The sequence below is a fragment of the Leishmania braziliensis genome, chromosome 30 (assembly GCF_000002845.2).
Source record: "Leishmania braziliensis MHOM/BR/75/M2904 complete genome, chromosome 30".
NCBI lineage: Eukaryota > Euglenozoa > Kinetoplastea > Trypanosomatida > Trypanosomatidae > Leishmania > Leishmania braziliensis.
In genome coordinates, this window is record NC_009322.2 from 786,482 (window position 1) to 803,972 (window position 17,491).

At 57.3% G+C, this 17,491-nt stretch overlaps 4 protein-coding genes across 4 annotated transcripts; all 4 read right to left on the reverse strand.

Moving 5' to 3' along the window:
• Positions 1 to 413: 413 nt before the first annotated feature.
• On the reverse strand, positions 414 to 2,552 carry LBRM_30_2230 (tubulin-tyrosine ligase-like protein; the record flags this gene model as incomplete). Its single annotated transcript, XM_001566800.1, has 1 exon — positions 414 to 2,552. The coding sequence occupies one exon, from the start codon at positions 2,550 to 2,552 to the stop codon at positions 414 to 416; it is 2,139 nt and encodes a 712-aa protein (XP_001566850.1).
• Positions 2,553 to 5,953: 3,401 nt separating this feature from the next.
• Positions 5,954 to 8,950, reverse strand: LBRM_30_2240 (ATP-dependent DEAD/H DNA helicase recQ family-like protein; the record flags this gene model as incomplete). The annotated part of the gene is made up of 1 exon (XM_001566801.1): positions 5,954 to 8,950. One exon carries the CDS (start codon positions 8,948 to 8,950, stop codon positions 5,954 to 5,956), a length of 2,997 nt encoding a protein of 998 aa, XP_001566851.1.
• A 739-nt stretch (positions 8,951 to 9,689) lies between these two features.
• LBRM_30_2250 (conserved hypothetical protein) lies at positions 9,690 to 13,619 on the reverse strand (the record flags this gene model as incomplete). The annotated part of the gene is made up of 1 exon (XM_001566802.1): positions 9,690 to 13,619. One exon carries the CDS (start codon positions 13,617 to 13,619, stop codon positions 9,690 to 9,692), a length of 3,930 nt encoding a protein of 1,309 aa, XP_001566852.1.
• Positions 13,620 to 14,247: 628 nt separating this feature from the next.
• LBRM_30_2260 (conserved hypothetical protein) lies at positions 14,248 to 15,642 on the reverse strand (the record flags this gene model as incomplete). The annotated part of the gene is made up of 1 exon (XM_001566803.1): positions 14,248 to 15,642. One exon carries the CDS (start codon positions 15,640 to 15,642, stop codon positions 14,248 to 14,250), a length of 1,395 nt encoding a protein of 464 aa, XP_001566853.1.
• Positions 15,643 to 17,491: the final 1,849 nt, after the last annotated feature.

Here is a 17,491-nt window from a genome sequence, read left to right on the forward strand (position 1 = left end):
CGCGCAGATACACTCATACTCGCAGATTGTCACACCGGGAGTAGCAGAGTGAAGAGGTAGAAAATGATGCACTGCGAACGAGTCGGCTGCCTCCTTTTAGGGAGGAAACAGCCGTATACTGTACTACTCACAGGCACACTCCATGAGAACCCCGACAGCACGCCTCTCTCCTTTGCATCTCGCTATGCCCTCCCCTCCCCCCTGCTTCTCTCCTTCTCTCCGTCCCCCTGGCCTCTCTCTTTGCAGAAACACACACCCACTGCAGCGGCAGAATGCCCGTGAACAACAACAACAACGTAAGGCGTCAGCGTGTCGTCTGGCTCGTGTCGCTTGTCGGCATGGAGAACGAGAGAGGGTGTATGGGGTGGTGGTGGTGAGGTGGTGGTGGTGGGGGGGGGGCAAAAAACGAAAGATCACGACACCAACGCCCAACTATCCTTTTCGGTGAAAAGGCCCTGCAATTCATAGGCGCGCATGTCCGCCAGGTAGGAGGGGCACATCGCCAACGAGTCCAGTGGCTGGGGCAGAGTCGAAGGTGCTGACAAGCCTGAGAAGCTGGCTGAGCTTCCCGCTTCTACCCTCTCTGAAGACGAGCCTGAAAGCGGCTTCGCAGGGAAGATGCGGTGGAAGCCGCGTGCGTAAGCGAGTTCGTCCTTCATGCGCAGCTCCACGTCCTCGCGAGTTCGTTCGGCACTGCCGCAAGCAGTTCTATGAGCGTCACTCATCTCAGCTGCGTGAAAAACCCCACGCTCCTTTGCTGTGAGAGGTCGGTGTAGTTCCTCGCGCAGCTGGGACGAGCTCCAGAGCGTGCTGCCCGGTGTCATGTTTCGCTCGAACGGCTCCAGCATGACCAAATTGAGCAGATCGGCCGTCACATTTGTCTTGGTGGCGTAGTCGAACGCCGAGCTACTCTCAAGCGATGGCAGCGTGTTGACTTCAATGAGAAACGGGTTGAGGTCCGCGTCGAGCATGACATCGAAGCCGTAGAGTTCAAAATAGCTGCCCGGCATCGGCACGCGTCGGATGGCGTCGTTGATGACCGGCCGCACCGCAATCAGGGTACGTGTAATCAGCTGAGCGATTTCTTCGCGCACCGCATCGGAGGGGCGGCGAGTCGGTGTCCTTGCCCCTGCTAGGCTCGTCGGTGTGCTTTCACTACGAGCATCAATGTAGTCCCACAGTCGCTGAAGCGACCATTTGAGTTCAGGCGCGACTGCAGCGCATTCTGCGAGAGTTGCATCTCCGTCAACCGCGCTGTCTTCCTCTGGCAAGGATAGCACCGCACGGCCCTGGTACTGCATGGCAATGTAGCGTCTTCCGACCGAGTAGTTCGTCAGGTGACGGAATCGGTCATGCACGTGCGTTATGCACTGCTCTGACAGAGCCGCCCTGCCGCTGCGGTTTCTCTTGTTGCAAGAGGCGTCGCCGTCGCATCCAGCGCTACCAGCCAGCGAACCTGGTAAAAGGGTCTCCTCTCCCGCCCCCACGCCGCTCACATCGATGCGCGACGATGGTGTGCTAGTCAAGTCGGTGTACGACTCAGCGGCAAAGCGTACCAGCCCCTCCTCGTGCCAGTAGACGGTGAGTGGGTCGTACGAGGTGACAGCGACGTACAGCCGCAGATCCATCTTACGACCCGCAATGAGAAGAGGGTTTTCAATGTACTCCTGCACCACGTAGCTGCTGAAGAGTCTCCGTGTTTCCTTAGAGGCTGCCTTGCCCTCGATGTCTGCCATAATGCGCTCCCATGAGAGCGCGTGCGCTGCGCCGCCCTGAGAGATGAAGATGCCCCGGCCACAGCTGCCCCGAGCAGGCTTCCATATGAAGTGCCGGTTGCTCTGAGCCGCTCTCATAGCAGCCACCAGGCTCTCCCGCTCCTGGGGATAGAACCAGGTCTGTGGCATATAGTTGTAGCGTGTTTGCACTGCCTCCCGGCCTCCTGGTGTGGTGGCGTATTGCATGGCATCCTTGAAGGCGCGGCGTAGATTTGCCGCCATCCCTCGCTTGCAGCCGAGGTTGGCGTGGCTCAGCGGGAAGTGGTTGTGCCGTTGGTGGGTGTGTATCAGGCGAAACTTCTCAACGTAGGCTGCCTGCTCAGGCGTACTAGCGGAGGGGAAGTCGAGGAGAGGGACCGACTGGCGGTTGCGAAGCATCTCGCAGAACGGCATGGAGCGTCCCCACACGAGGTTGCTCGCCACGTCAAGCGCCTCCGCAGGAACACGGCGGAACCCAGCCTTCAAGAGCGGCAGCCGTAAGGCGTAGTACTCGCACGAGGAAGATGTGATGCTGAACAGTGGCAAGGCAGTACCGAGCGAGCTGGGCTGAAACGCATAGCCAGGGGGGCATTTTTCACGCATGCGGGGAAAATAAAAACTAGCCTTGCGGTGTGGGCTGCTTGACGGCTTCAAGTACACCGGCATCGGCAAAACAGACTCTACGGCATGCGTGAGGGACGACGGCGATTTAGAGGGGTAGGTGTTGGCCAACTCACCCGCCTTTCCAGCCGCCGCGGTCACCGCCGCGGCACAGAGACTCCAGCGATGACGGAGCATGTCTTGATGCAGGAGCGTCAGGCCTGTAGGGCTTTATTACAGGGGGGGGGGAGTGTGCAGAAAAGAAAGGAAGGATCGCGCGCAGAGAGTAGCGGTGCGCAGCGCAGGTTCAAATGCGAAACGAAAAAAAGAGGGGTTTCCGTCCACCCCACAGGGGTTGACAAAAATGTCGCTCTTCGTCTACTCGGTTGTTCAGATTATGCCTCCTCTCCCTCCCTCTCTCACACGGCAAGCGTGCACTCGGTTGTGCACTTTTTTTCTGCGTTTGTTTTGCTCTGTCCGATATGCCGCCACACAAACTCACCGGATCACATCCAATATGTGCAGCACAGGCCAATAAGGACACCCACCCACAAACACAAAAAAGCCTCTGCTTCAGTGAGAGTTGCGGATAATGATGTCGTATGGTGAGCCCACCCATGAGTCTTTGTGTAGGAATCAGAGACACCCCAAGCGACAAGCCAAATAAAACAAAATAGTGATAAGAGAATCCGTTGAGTTGGTTGCCCGTATTTCACTGTACTCGTGTGTTGCGTGCTGGATTGTTTGCGCGACCCAAAGGAGTGCTGGTGTCGCCCTTCAAACACGTTTAAGGGAAAAGGCAGGGAGAGACACAAATTGGGAGAAGCGCAGTCGAAGAGAGGGCCCGATGTGGATGAACAAACGGGTTGGAAAGGAGCAGAAGTGCCACTCACGAGACTTTTCATTGTCTGTTACTCAGGACTCCGCCCTCACATTCAGCAACGAGGTTGGAGAGAGCCACTGCACCCCCGTAAGAAGAGAGGACTCCTCTTGGGAGTTCGGAAGAGAAGGCGGTGCGGCGTCTACTACCACCTCGATGCACAGCGTGATAGATTGGCGAATGCCACAACTTAATGTGCATGGGAAGCGAGGCTGCTGATGAAGGTGTCCCTATATTGCCCCTGTCTGCTTAGTGTTCTTTTTTTTACCCTTTGTCGATACTCTTGTGTTCATCTGACTCTCTCATCCACCCAGTACGATTCAGTGCCTCACACGGGCAGGGGCGGTCTTGGGCACAGCGGCTAATCCTCTGTTTTTTCTTTCCGCTCTGCGCGTCCACCCGCGCATTGGTAAACTAAGCGAACCAGCAGATGTAAAGAAACAGAAAGGGCCATCTGGTGATGAGGTTACTGATTCGGGCTCCATTGGCTTCCTTTGCAAGGAGTACGATGGCGCCAGCCTGTGTGTGTGTGTGTGTGTGTGGAGAAGATTTGCACAGAAGAGAACAGAAGTCGCACAGAGAGTGCAACAAGCTACCCCGGCAGTTGGGTATCGCCAGTGGGGGGAAGAGAAAAAACAAACCCTTCACCCCGTCCTGTGCCTGCGTGTTTGTTTTAACTTCTTGATTGTCTCGTGTGCCGTTTGTGTGGTCCCCCGCTGATCCACGCAGTGTGGCACGCGACATGGCAAAATAGAGAGTTCGGCAAACAACCACAGCAGAACACACATACAGGCCCACATATACACATCGTATCGACGCCTTTGGCTCCTTCCGATCGTCTTCGCTTCTCGAATAAAAGTTTTCATTTGATTGAGGAAGACAGCGAGTGCAGGGAAAAAAAACGGGAACAACAAATAAGGGACGCGAAACCCAGCAGCAACAAGGAAAGAGTCACGTCAAGGGAGCCATGATTGCAGCAAGCCCCACCACCACCACCACACCTTCACCTCTTTTCCGGCATTCGATGCTGCTTGTCGTCCTCCGTATAAACCAGCTCGCAGTAGGTGGGTTTGCCCGCCCAAAGCTGCCAGCCGCTCTTTATGTTACCCTGCCGGAGATACTTCACAGCAAACACGTCGTTTTTTAATGGTGATCCACAACTTCAACAAGGCAGAGTGAAAGGAGGCGCCGTGCAAACAGTGGGGTGCGGGGGGGGGGGCTTGAAGAGAAGAAGAGGAATGACAAGCAGCTAGAGGGGGAGGGAAACGACCAGAAATGTTGTCGAAGCCTTTGTTTTCCGGGCTGCACCAGCAGAGTGCGCTTGTAAAGGGGGAAGAGGGCGGGAAAGCGAAAAGGTCGAATCTCGCTGCTGTCCCCACCTCTCTTTTATTTGATCACCCCTTTCCGTACACAGTCCCGCACCTACAGACACAGAGAAAGCGGATGACCGTAGATGTGCACATAAATGGAGAGAATCAGAGAGAGAGAGAGGGAGCGGGCAGCGTAAGGGAAGGCGAAGTGGTGAAATACGCCCCCCCCCTTCAAACACACACGCCCAGAGTGTTATACACATACACACACATTCCCCGGTCTCTCTTTCTCTCTCTCTGTGAATCCGGCAGTGTATCGCAGTGTGTGTCTGCACTGTCGCTCAGACGCCCCAGTTGGTCGTGAGACGCAGAACTCCACTTGAGCGCGATACGAGAATGACACATGAAAGAGAGCGCGCGCGGCGGTCTCGAGTGACACGGCGTGACAAACAGACACACGCCCCCACGCCTACGCCGACGAACTGGCGAGACGAGTTGGGTGGAGAAGCAGAAATCAACGCCTCAACCAATGAGAGAGAGAGAGCGTGCAGCACGCCAGATGACTGGTCGTGGTAAGAGGGTAAGACGAGGAGCACGAGTGCAACGTGCTGGGTGATAAACAGCAAGAAGCGTCAAGAATCGGTCACTGCACGAAGCAACATGCTAGAAGAAGAGAGAAACCTGACTTCCTTATCCCTGCGACCCACAAACGCTTTTCTTCTGTTGTCCCTCATCCATTTTCCTCTCAAATGGTTTTCTATGCTAAGCGCCATTTTCTAGTGTCCGATACCGGACTCAACAACCTTGCTCTGCCCCGCGGCTGAATCAGGAGGGAGTGAGGGAAGGAGGGAGAGGGGAAAAGGAGAGGATGCTGAAGAGAAGGAGAGAGAGCGTGAGAGACCACGTGAAGAGAAGCGCAAGAAAATGAAAAACGAAGCAAAGACGGAAGAGAAAGAAAGGTGGTATCGAAAGATCGGGAAGGGATGCGCCAGCGTGTGAAGACTGTGTGCAGGGGTGTGGGGTGAGGAGAAGAGGCAGATGCATCTATGGCGAACACAAAAATGCGAATTAGAAAGAAAACCGAAGAGGAGGAAGGGGAAAGACAACAGGGCATTGCTGATAGGTACACAGCGCACCCAGAAGAACAGAAGGAGGAACCTCGTGTGAGCTGTCGAGTCTCCGAGAGACCCTCACACACACACACACACACACACAGAGTCGAAAGGATCGGCCGCAGCACCCATTCACTGTATACTCCGCGGTAAATGATGCTGTGCTGTGGGTGGAAACAGTGCGAGTGGCTTTTCTTCGCCCCCAAGGCTCCGTCATTGTTGGATACATTTCGAAGTTTGCTCTTTCCTTCTCTGTTTCTGTGTGTCTTCCACACGCCTCTGACGGTTACTAGTGCCTCACTCATCGCGGAACGGTGTGTCGAGGTGGTGTGGTGCAAGAATCTGAAGCACCCAAGACAGCTCAAAGGTGCGCAGTGCCCCAAAGTACGGTGAGTTCACGTACCAGCTCTGCGCCAGCGGGAGCTGACCCGCGTACTTGCCATGCTGGATGAGACTCCTTGGGCGAATTCCCATCAAAGCACGTAGCGCCTCGTAGGTGGAGTGGATACGGAGGCGATTTTCCTCCACAAAGGCGTTCACTAGGGACACCGCCTTCACCTTGCCCATTCCTCGACCTGGCGGTCTCCATGTGAGGTGATCGCTCTCAAACGCCGTCCTGCACGACTCCGGCTCCCTGCTAAGCTCTTCAGCGATGGCCTTGTGGGTGGGATACTGTAGTACACCGAACATCAGCCGCAGTCCAGCCACCTGCGCATCCAGACGACCGCGATGAAGCGCTAAAAGATGCGAGGCGAGAGCCTGCTGAGAGGCGGGGCTCGCTGCCTCAGTGAAAGTGTCTGCCAATTCCAGAAGCAGAGCTGACGGCGTGCCATACTTGGCAACGGTCACGATACCAGTTTCAACAAGGTCCTGCATACGTTGCTGAAACTCACTAAGCGGCATCGAAAGCCTATTCGCCATTTCGATCTGGTTCAACATGTTTGGTGACACGCGGCACAGCTCTAGAACTGCATCAGTGGCACCGAGCTGCCGAAGAAGAAGACCCACGCCGGCAGCGGTAGAAGAGCCACCTACTGCCACTCTGGCACCAGTGCGTCGTCGCTTCAGGGGCGTTGCTCTGTTGCGGAGCGTTGCGTTGATGGCTGAGCTTGCCAGTTCCGGGTCACGGTCCCTCTCTGCCTCTTCCTGGACCCGTAGAACCTTGTAGCCGAGCGGGTAAGAACCTAAAACGGCCTTGAAGGGGGATGGTACACGGGATGGGGCTTCACATGTAGATAAACCGTCAGCAAGTGAAGCACCGACGCCGGTTGCAGTGAGCAGCAGGAAAAGAACCGTCTCGATGACCTCCTCGCTAAAGCCCAGTTCTGCTGAAAGAGTGGATACAGAAACGAGCATGAGTCGCTGCCCGACGTGGGTGGTGGAGCCCGATAAGATTGCACACACAATGGAACGCATCTCGGATGGCGAGAGCAACGTGCCCCACAGTCGGCACCGGAGGGTGTAGAAGTCGAACGGGTTGTACAGGAGACGGCAGATGCTTGGCGCACCGTCGCGACCCGCCCGACCAATCTCCTGCACGTAGCCCTCTATCGAGCTCGGTGCTGAGGCATGGATAACGCTGCGGATGTTGGCCTTGTCGACGCCCATGCCAAACGCAATCGTGGCCACCAATACGTCGATCTTGCCGTGAAGAAACTGCCGCTGGGTAGCGCTTCGCATTGCCCGTGTCAACGCCGCGTGGTAGGAGCGAATCACGATTGCGGTCTCCGCGCCGCGTGGTGCGTCTGCGTGCTCCTCATTGGTGTTCTTCCCCCTGCCTTCGCTTTCCGTGTGATCAACTGAGCTGCGTTGCTCGCGCGAAACAGGATACGGCGCTACGTGGAAGACCCCATGGCGACTTCCCGACGCCGGCGAGTGTGACTGTCCACATTTGGAGGAAAGGAGTCCCGACAACGCGTCTGCATCTGCGCGGCTTTGCACGTAAACAATCATCGGCTTTGGCAACTGCTGCACCGCCTCGACGAGCGCGTCCTGTATCACTCGCGCAGACGGCTCACGAGCCTCGGCAGCGTCGCCCGACGCTGGAGGGAGGTGGTGAAACGACGCGTGGCGCTCGACTAGGTCTACTACCTGCAGCTGCAGATTCGAACGCCACTGATTGTCGCACGTCACTGTCCGCACAATACCGAAGCTTGCTTGGATGTCTTGCATGACTGCCTTGGTGGCAGTTGCGGTGAGGCACAAATACGGCACCGCTGCCAGCGACTCCCTCGCGCACATCAACGGTGACGCCTCGGGGGCATTCGCTGCTGGGTAGGCAAGCAATGGGCTCTGCAGAACGCGGCTGACGTACATGAAGGTGGGCCGGAAGTCGTAGGCCCAGCCAGAAACACAGTGCACCTCGTCCACGCATACCAGCGCCAGCCGGTGCGCCTGGGACTGCAGGAGGCGCCGTAGCGCGACACTCGCAATGAACTTCTCCGGCGACACGAACAGGACGTCGAGTGGGCAGAGCGGAGACTCGAGCTTGGCAAGCACCTCTGCCTCTCGGTCAGCAGCCACTTTCGATGAGAGCACAAAGGCGTTCAAGTGAGCAATCGCGTTGACTTTCTCTGCCTGGTCCTCCATTAGCGCCAGGAGAGGAGAGACGACAACGCAGAAGCGGCTGAAAAGGTGCGCTGGTAGACCGGTGCTCGGCAGAGGACCGGCAACTCTCGTGTTTCCTATCAGCCCTTCCGTCACCGCCGTCTCACTTGACTGCTGTAGTGCTGACGTTGCCACAGCAGCGTGCCGGCACCACCGCGTGTAGCGGCATTCAAAGAGGAGACGATGAACAAGAATGGGAAACTGGTAGCAAAGCGACTTCCCCCAGCCGGTGGGGCATACGGCGAGCGTGTTGACGCCAGCGAGAATGGAGAGGCACACCTCTTGCTGATGGGCCTTGAAGGCACCAGTGTCAAAGTGGAAGTAGGTGCGCAGCAGGTACGCACATGCCGGAAGCGTGTCTCCGTCGTGTTGCGTTGAGGCAGAGGACGGCGCCTGGATGGTGCTCGCGAACGTCTTTGCAGCGTCCAGGATCTCTGTGAGCATCTGTTCGAGATCGCTTACCTCATCAGCCGAGTCAGCACTTTGCGCAGGAGGAGGGGCTGATGACGATGCGAGCGTCTTCGAGAGCGCCAAGTTTGATTCTGAAACAGATGATGTTGCGATGCCGTGAGAAGCGTCGCTGATGAGCACGTTGTCGGACGCACGAGAACCGCCCATAGGGCAATCAAGTAGGTCTCGGCTGGTGCGCTTTTGAGTGTGCAAAAAGCCCACCTGGTTCATGGACATGGTGGCGAGAAACGGAATCAGTTCCTCTGTGTCACTCGACTGGGGTTCTGCGACATGGGCTAGAGAAGCTTCATCTAGAACGGTACTCCGCTGGCGCTTGTCGTCGTCGCACAGGGGTGGCTGCTGTGGCGCTGCTGATGGCAGCGAAGAGAATGATGGCATTTTCTCATCGACGCAGCTGGTGACGTCCATCCGAAACGGGTCCGCACAAAAAACGTCTCCAACGGAAAAGAAATGCGACCACCAGAAGGGGCTCGCTTTACGAGCGTGGTGAATGTCTCTTGGATGCTTGTGTGTGTGTGTGTGCGGAGCCCCCGTTCGTGACAGTGACGCCGGCCGAGAGTGCAAACACAAAGGCACGACAAGAAGAGTCGGCCCCCCCCTTTATGAAGCGAAGAAATAGGAGAGGAAGAGAAGGGAGTGAGACTGCACAAAACGTAAAAGAGAAGGCGCACATCAATATAACGCAGACTCCTCCTACGGATCGCAAGTAACGTAACTTGAGAGACTCATGCCGCCACTCACACCCGAGGAGAGGTTGGCAGCCTTGCTACTTCTCCTTCCGACCTACCTACACGCGAGCAGTCACCTGTGTTACTGCGGCTTTCTTCAGATTTATTGTTGTCAGCACACTCGTCATTCTCCACCTCCCCAGTAGCAGCAGTCACTCAGGAAAAAAACACGCTGCCCCACATGCATGGACACCCAGCAGTTAGCTAGCACTGCGCAAGCATCCGCGCTAAATGCCGAATTCCACCTCTGGCAGGACTCGATCCTCCCTGTCGTGCACACTCGCCTCATCCTCGTCGGCTTTCTCTCCATTTTCGGCGGCGATGTCGCCCTCATCATCGTTGTCCTCCTCACTGCTGTTGTCGTCGCGTAGTAATTCATTCCGTGACTCAACCAGCATCCTTACGCGCGCTTGGGATTCGCGCAGGTGTACCGCCAGCATTCCTTCCGGGTTGTGAAACGGGTAGTGGTAGCGGAAGCCGAGAAGGGTGAGCTGCGCCACGTCGTCGTGAATGCGAACAAGGCCACGGTCCCTCATCCGCTCAAAGGCCTCGCGTACGTCAGCAAAGCCAAGTGACTGCACCTGCGACGCCGGCCACACACGAGAGGCCACGCGGAGGTGAATGATGGGAAGCGCATCAGGTACATGGCCAAACTCATCCCCGCCCTCGTAGCAGAAGAGGTCCATCAACGGCGCAATACGAGCGTGAAAAGACTGCGTGTGGAGCGAGGAAGCGCCCATAGTATCTGCCGTTGTCATCGCCAGTGCTGGAGTCATTTCAGTAGTCTGGCGACAGATGCCTTCTTGATTATCTGGAGGAGGAGTCCTTGCGGTGGTCGAGACCCCGTCCATGACATCTGCCCAGAAATCGCGGCGCTCTCCGGTGGCTCGGGGACGCGGTGATGAAGTCCCCGCTGCTTGGTGCTCTGCCTGACGTTCATAAACTGAAGCATTTCCCTCGTTAGCAGCTGCGTCCTTTGCGTCAGCCTCATCGTTGGCATCCAAAGCGTCATCTTCGCCGAGCATGTCCGACGGCACCTTCGCCTTTCCAGAGACTAAATACTCGAGGAGGTCGTCTGGGGTAATACGGTCCGCAACGGTCCGCAGCGCGTCCCGCACCTCTAGCACACGGGCCAAAGGCAGCTGCAGGTGCTCTAAGAACGTTGACACGCGGTATTCGCTCGCCAGGCGTTGCTGGTAGGAGGCAAAGCGCCGCTGACGAGCGGCGTCTGCATCTGCACGAGCCTGCACTGCTTTGCGCCGCAGTGTTTCAAGTGCCACCTGTCGCTTATGCTCCAGTGCCGCTGCGTCCGCACGGAGGCGAGCCACACGGGCATCACGTCGGCGTTGGAGTTCCTCTTGCACCTGTTGGTGCTCATCAGCCCTCGCGGCGCACTTCGCACCTGCGGCCTCGCAGAAAGCACGATGAGCTTCAGCGAGAGCTTGAATGCTCTGCAGTTGCTCCAGGACGCGTCGGCGGCCCTCCGCCTCCTCCTCCTGCCTCGCTGATTTCTCCCTGGCGAGGTACTGCGCCTGCAACCTTCCTACCTCGTCCAGTAAACGCTGAAGCCCGTGCTGGGAAAGAGAGGCTGGCACGCACTCGAGCGTCAGGAGGCACGTTCGTGGCGGTACTGCCCCACAGGCACATGCGCCTGACGTACGCATGCGGATCAGGCTAGTCATCAGCGCCGCGCAGTCGCCGCCGCCCACGGTGGCGGTCGCAACGCACTCCGCTACGTTGGCAAGCACGGCGTGAGTCCATTGACTGCAGAGCACACCAAACAAAAAGGTGTCAGAGGTTGGGTATAACTCCTGCATCAACGGCGAAGTCTTTGGCGATGGCCCAGTCGCCTTCGCCCCTGCGCCCACGCTCTCTCCACTTGCAGCGGCACGCAAGATTGCTATCCACAGCGCTCGACAGGGAGAGCCCCAGAGCACCTGCGACAGCATCTCTGCAACCGCATTCGTCGTGGGTGGCAGAGAGAGGTATGAGGGGAGCAAGAGAGGCGACATCCACAACAGACTGCCCGTGTCCGCCGTGAGAGCGGTCAGCACCTTTGCTGTCGATGGTGCACTCAGAAGTTTCCGCATTGGCGGCAGGTACGCCATGGCACGACCTTCGGTGTCGCTACACGACGCTGCCATTGCCCACTGCCACATGCCGCACGTCACGAAGAGGTTAAAGTTGTGCCACAGGGCGGCGTTGAGGCGCTGCGACTGGTGCTGCAGAAGATAGTCGTACGCACGAACAATACAGTCAAGCGCACACCCGTCTTGATTGCGCAAGCTGTGCACGGGACTCAGGCCTTCACTACCTGAAGCTTCTGCGCCAGTGACCCCCAGCGTTGTCGAGAGAAGACAGGTACAACACCAAGAAAGCAGTTTTGAGAGAGGAATAGGGGCTGGCAAAGCTTCCGCTGCGTCACCCGGCTGCCTGCTGGTCGGTGAACCTGACACGGCATTGGTGTGAGAGCTGCTGCCGCCTTTCCCGCTGGCGCTCTGCTGCTTTCTCTTGGACTTCGCAGCGCCACACTTCGCTGACTCTTGTTGTTGCCGCTTTGAGGGTGAACAGACGCCTTGATTTGGTCTCGGTGCATCTTTTAGAATACCCTCAAGAACGCCAACTACGCTCCTCTCCAGCAATGAGGCTGATGCCGTGACTGTCGTCATTATCCCATCCGCGTTCTCTGCTTCCCTCTCCAGCTGGCGCACAAGTCCTCCTCGCCACAGTGCCGCTGCGGCAGGTCGAGTCAAGAGTAGATCTCCAAACACCTGGAGAGGCTCCAATGCCCGTGGCACGGCGCTCCCTTCCACAAGGAGAGCACCTGTCTTTAACTGCACACACACCGAGGACACGGACGCGCTTGATGATGGCGCACTGTCGGCGAGTAAGACTGCCTTGGATGCTTTGCAGACGGCAGTGATCAAGTGCGCTTCGGTCACCGACATCTCTGTCCCCATCTCTACAGCAGCTGGAGAAGACGAGGGAGGTGCGGTGGGAGTTTTATCCCAGCTGAAGTCACAGTACGTGAGGTACAGAAACACATACACGAGCAAACTCGCCATGGCGTCCTCGGCGCCGATAGTCCGTGACATTGCTGCGCAGGCAAGTCGGCGAAAGCGCGCTGCGTCCCACGTTCGACGCGGTACTTCGCGGAACTCGTGGCTAGAAAGCAAAGTAACGTGCCCGGCACCTTGCGAGGCTGCGACAACGTCCACGTAGTAGTCCAGCAACGGCGCGTCAAGGCAGGGAAGCAGGGAAGACGGCTTCAGCTTCGGCACAATGCGGGCCGCGTACACATCCAAGATGCGTCGCGCCAGGTCTCCGTCCCCGGCGACGCAGGCCAGAAATTTGGGTGTGTTGTCAACGAAGGACTCGAAAACGGCGCGGCACTCGTCGGAGAGCGCTGCACCGATCATGCAGTGCAGGAGGGCACGTGGAACTGCCAAGGTGTTACCACCAACTTCACCTCCCCCATTGATACCAGACGCGCTGGTAGGTGGAGAGAGCAAATGCGCTTTCTTCTCCTTATCGCCCTTGTGCGATGCGACCACTTTTTGTTTCGCCCTACCTTTCCCTTCCTTGCGCGTCGCGCTGTTCCCATCAGCAGACGACTCGTACGGCGGTGAGCGAAGAAAGCGGCGCATGTACATCGGTGTCAAGCTATGTGTCAGCGCCATGAATGTAAAGAGAGTTACTTCGCTCTCCACCTCTGTCTCACAGTCATCGATTTTCCTCGACGTTTCGGTCGGAGTGGTGGTGACGGCGCACTTCACCGAGGAGCCGGTCGGTGAGGGAGCTTCTTGAGGGGCAAGCACCTGGACTGCATCCCGCAGCAGGTACGAGATGGGATAGGTGGAGAGAGAGCTGACATGGGCGGCTGCCAGCAGCAGTGGACGATAAAGATACAGACAGGGCGTGTGGTTCGGTGTACCCTCCCTGAGAGAAGCGCAGAGAATGGGCAACGTCGTCGTCACCTCGTCCACACCGTCGAGGGACTTCAGCTTGCCGGCCGCGACGACGTTGGCAAGTGTCGCCAGAACTGCTTGTGCCTTGACGACGAGGTCCTCTGGGGCGTCGACAGGGAAGGGTGGGCGTCCAAGTGCGTCATCAAAGGCTTTAATAGCCCGATACGCCTCTGTCCTCCAGTCCATCATGGATGGTCACTGGAAGGGGAGATGTGAGAACACAAAAACAGCCGCGCGTGTGCGCTTCTGAGGCCTTTTGGTGTTTACCTTACACGGTGCTGAAAGGGCGGCCAATGTGCTGAAAAAGAAAAAGGGAAGGAAACAACTAGTCATCTAACGAGTGACCAGCCGCCCCGAACAAACCGCACAACAGTCCTTTGAAGAGTGGGGTGGGTGGGTGGGTGGAGGCACCACGACGACAGGGCACGCAGACTCTCCAGTTAACCATCCAACAAGGAGTTGAGGGTGATGTAAATAGTGTGGGTCGATTATTATTCTCTTCACTTTTTTTTTTGCATGTTGTGTGTTCTTTCGCCTCCTCCTCCTCTTTTCGGCTGTTGTCATTACAGAGCCGCAGTGCATTGGTGAAAGTCGGTCACTGGCACGTACGCAGCGAGGCTTCGGCAGCCGAAAAAGGGCGAAAAGATTTGCCTTGATCGTCTCCTCCCGGCGCCGTGAAAGAGCAGAGCGTTCGACGACCTCCACACACCATACTATCCCCTATTCCCCATCGCCATTTCTTTCGTCCCCACCGCCGCCCATTCCAATGGCAGCGCAGATGAGAGATCAGAAAGCGAATGGGTAGTCGTACGCAGTCCTACAAGGCAGTATCGATGCTCTCTGTCCTGCTGTTAGAAGGTGACACGCGGAAAACTTGCTCCAGCGCAGGGCCCTCCACTAAATACACCTGCGAGAATGAGGCGCTCTCCGCCTCCGGCAGTAAGGGGTAGTCCCAGGAGACAGAGAAGGCGCGGAGAAACTTGAGCCGCAAGTGGCATTGCTCCAGTGCGTTGCGCAGTACATCGGCGAGAGGGCGACGCGTCATTGGGAGATCCTGGTCGGCTTTGATCTCGTCGCCATCATAGAAAGCCTTGCGACGAGGCAAGAGGTCATGGACACCAAGCGGCGCCTCTTCCTGGGCTACGATAAGCACTGTTCCAACGCCGATTACTTTGTTGTTCGCGAGCGAACGCACGAGCTCCACCCACTGGTTGCTGGTACTGAGAAACTTGGGGTGGCACTCAATATATACGACGTCTTGCTGGTGCCGCACACGCAGCTCGGCGGGATCGCAGCAGACGGTTTCACAGGTCTTGAACACGGATGCGGAGTGGTTGCATATGAGGTTTGCCCGCGCCCACTGCAGCGATGCCTCCTCGCGGTGGGCGACTGTGACGTGCTTCGCCGTCATCACGGCGTGCATCGCCGCCGAGCCGCTGCGGTCGTAGATCGTGAGGACGCGTTTTCCCCTCCCAACATCGCGCATCATGCGGCGGATGCGGCGATGAGCGGGGTTGATGAGAAAGATGTTGTCTGTCGACGACATCCGCATCTCGGGCTTTAGCCAAAGGTGACTCACGCCGCTCTCCACATACATCTGAGGGAGTGGGATGGTGGGTGTGATGACAGACACCCGCGCCGCATCGCCGAGGGTCGGGGTGTCCAAGAGCACCTCTTCAGCGCCACGGCGAGACAGAAAGTCCAAGAGGGGCGGCACGAGCCGCTCCGCCCCAAATGACGTTGCTACGACGCGCACAAAGCACTCAGAGAAAACGTCCACGAAGAGGGACGGCAAACTGTCCGCGTACCCATTAATGATGCGGTACGTATTGCTCTGTGTCTGCGGTATTATGCGCCGGCGCCGCTCCCACGCTTCGTATACGCGGGCCATAAAGGAGTCCTCATTGATTGTTGGTAAAATGGAAGCCAGGCTCGGTGTCATGTCAAACACGTCTACACGCTGCAGATGCGGCTCGTAGAAGCCCAGAGCCACCAGCAAGCTGTCATCTCGGCGTACCTCCACAATCCGACCAGCCTCCAGCTCGCGCTTGGCGAAGTCGACACTACTGGGGTGGAAGAGACGTAGTGGCAGATTGCACTGCCGACGCCGTGTCATGAGCCGGTGCTGCGTCGGTTGCAGGCGCAGCTGCGGGAATTTATGAGCGGCCTGAATGCGGCTGCCTGCCAGTGGCGCGAGAACCTTTGCGTGCATGCTGATGGAGAACTGTAACGCTATCACGGGAGAGAAACAAAGAGAGGCGTGTCGTGAAAAACGAGGAAACAGAGATCACATCACTTTTCTCATTTTTTTTTTCCTTTTCAAAGGTCACACCTACGCTCCTCACAGAGAGTGGTGTGCTGCTTACTAGCCACGGGAATCCAGCGCAGTAGAGCAAGATGATATTCTTCGCACCGCATCCTCTAAAGCGAAATATAAAGGGAGAACAGCACGGCGGAAAAACAAGGCGAGATCCACTGATGCTGGTGAGTACCACTCCTTCCCTCACATTTAAAAGGCGACAAGCAGTCCCTAAAGAGCTAACCGGGGAAAGGAAGAGCACGAGCAGGTGAAGCGCGTGCGTAGGGTGCGAAGAGGGAAAATGCTATCTTTTTTTTTCCTTCTACTTGGTTCATTTCACCCTTGGGCGTGAGCCCCTCACCGGTCTACCCCGGCCTGCCGCAGACACGCAGTACACAGCCGTGCGGCAACTCCGCCATCTGAGCGCCGCCCCTGCGTCCCCGCCCTCCCCACTCTGCCCACCCTCCGCTTTCGCAGGTCGCCACCTCGCGCATCCCTCGCGATCACGCAGACTCCCCACACCAGCACGCAGGGAGGGCCGGGTGAAATACGCTCGAGTCACCTCGACACTCGGACCACCAACACAGGCGGCACAAAGGTCCTCACGGTTGCAAGTCGCGCTGACACCACGCGATCCACGACCCAACCGTCGACGTCAGTAGTGATCCATCGCTCGGGCCTTCCCCTACGTCGCGGGTGCCTGACCCTCTCGCCTCCTCCCCCCTCACCACCAGAGGTGGCACAGCATGGACAGGGAGAGGGGAGGCTGCTTGGTTTCCGCCCACCGAGGGGGTTGCTGAGGCATAAGATCCCACGCGCCGACGTGTTTCCCTTCAGAGAAATGGGCACTAGCGAGAGAAGTAAAGAGCACGAGCGCTGTGTTCCTGAATGCTCCTTGTCGCCTCTCGGTGGGATGATCCTCTGGGAGATCGATTACACGCACAAACGTCAGCGAACACCCACGCACCAGTTACTCTTTCCGCGTAGTAGAAGGCCACAAAGCGCGGTGAACGCAATGAGGAATCCTCACCTGCGCCGTGGCAAAGACAATCACACAGACACACACACACACACACAAAGCACATCTTTGAGCTACACCTTTTCTGGGATTAGTGAACGTGTACTGTGGACAGTTTGAACAACAAATTGTGTGTGAGACAGCGTTCGTCTGTCCTTCTGCTTGGTTTGTACGCTAGACGGGGCTGCAGCTGGGCCCCACTGTATCGGCATCGTGGTGCACAAACGCTCAGTGACTCATCGTTCTGCCAGACGTAGATGCTATTCTTTTCGGAGTAAACCTCTGAAAAAGGAGCAAGAAACTCATCGGCGGGCGGGCGGGCGTGGCTCGGCAGGTGTCGGAGAAAGAGCGATACAAGATCGCAGGCGCCAATGAGAGAAAGCAAAGCTAGCAAATAGAGTTTGGAAGAACCGCCACGCTGCACGGGATAAGGAGTCCATGGCCGACGTGTATTGGCGTCGCTGCCGTCATCTTTGCCTACCCTATGGCCGGCCCCACTCATCTCCTTGTATGCCCACATCGGTTGCCTTCTCGCATTCCTGGCTGCTGTCGCGTTCTCTCTTTCCTTGTTGTTGGTGTTCATATCCGTGCCTGAGAACAGCATGTGTTGGCTAGTGACCATCTGGCTGGCTGTGGCGGCCTTGTCCTGACTCCCGGATCGCAGATGGGAGTGGCGGGATGCCCCATGAGAGACAAACAAAGGCAAGGCAGCGCTCCTTTTTGTTCGTCTCCGACTCTGCAGGG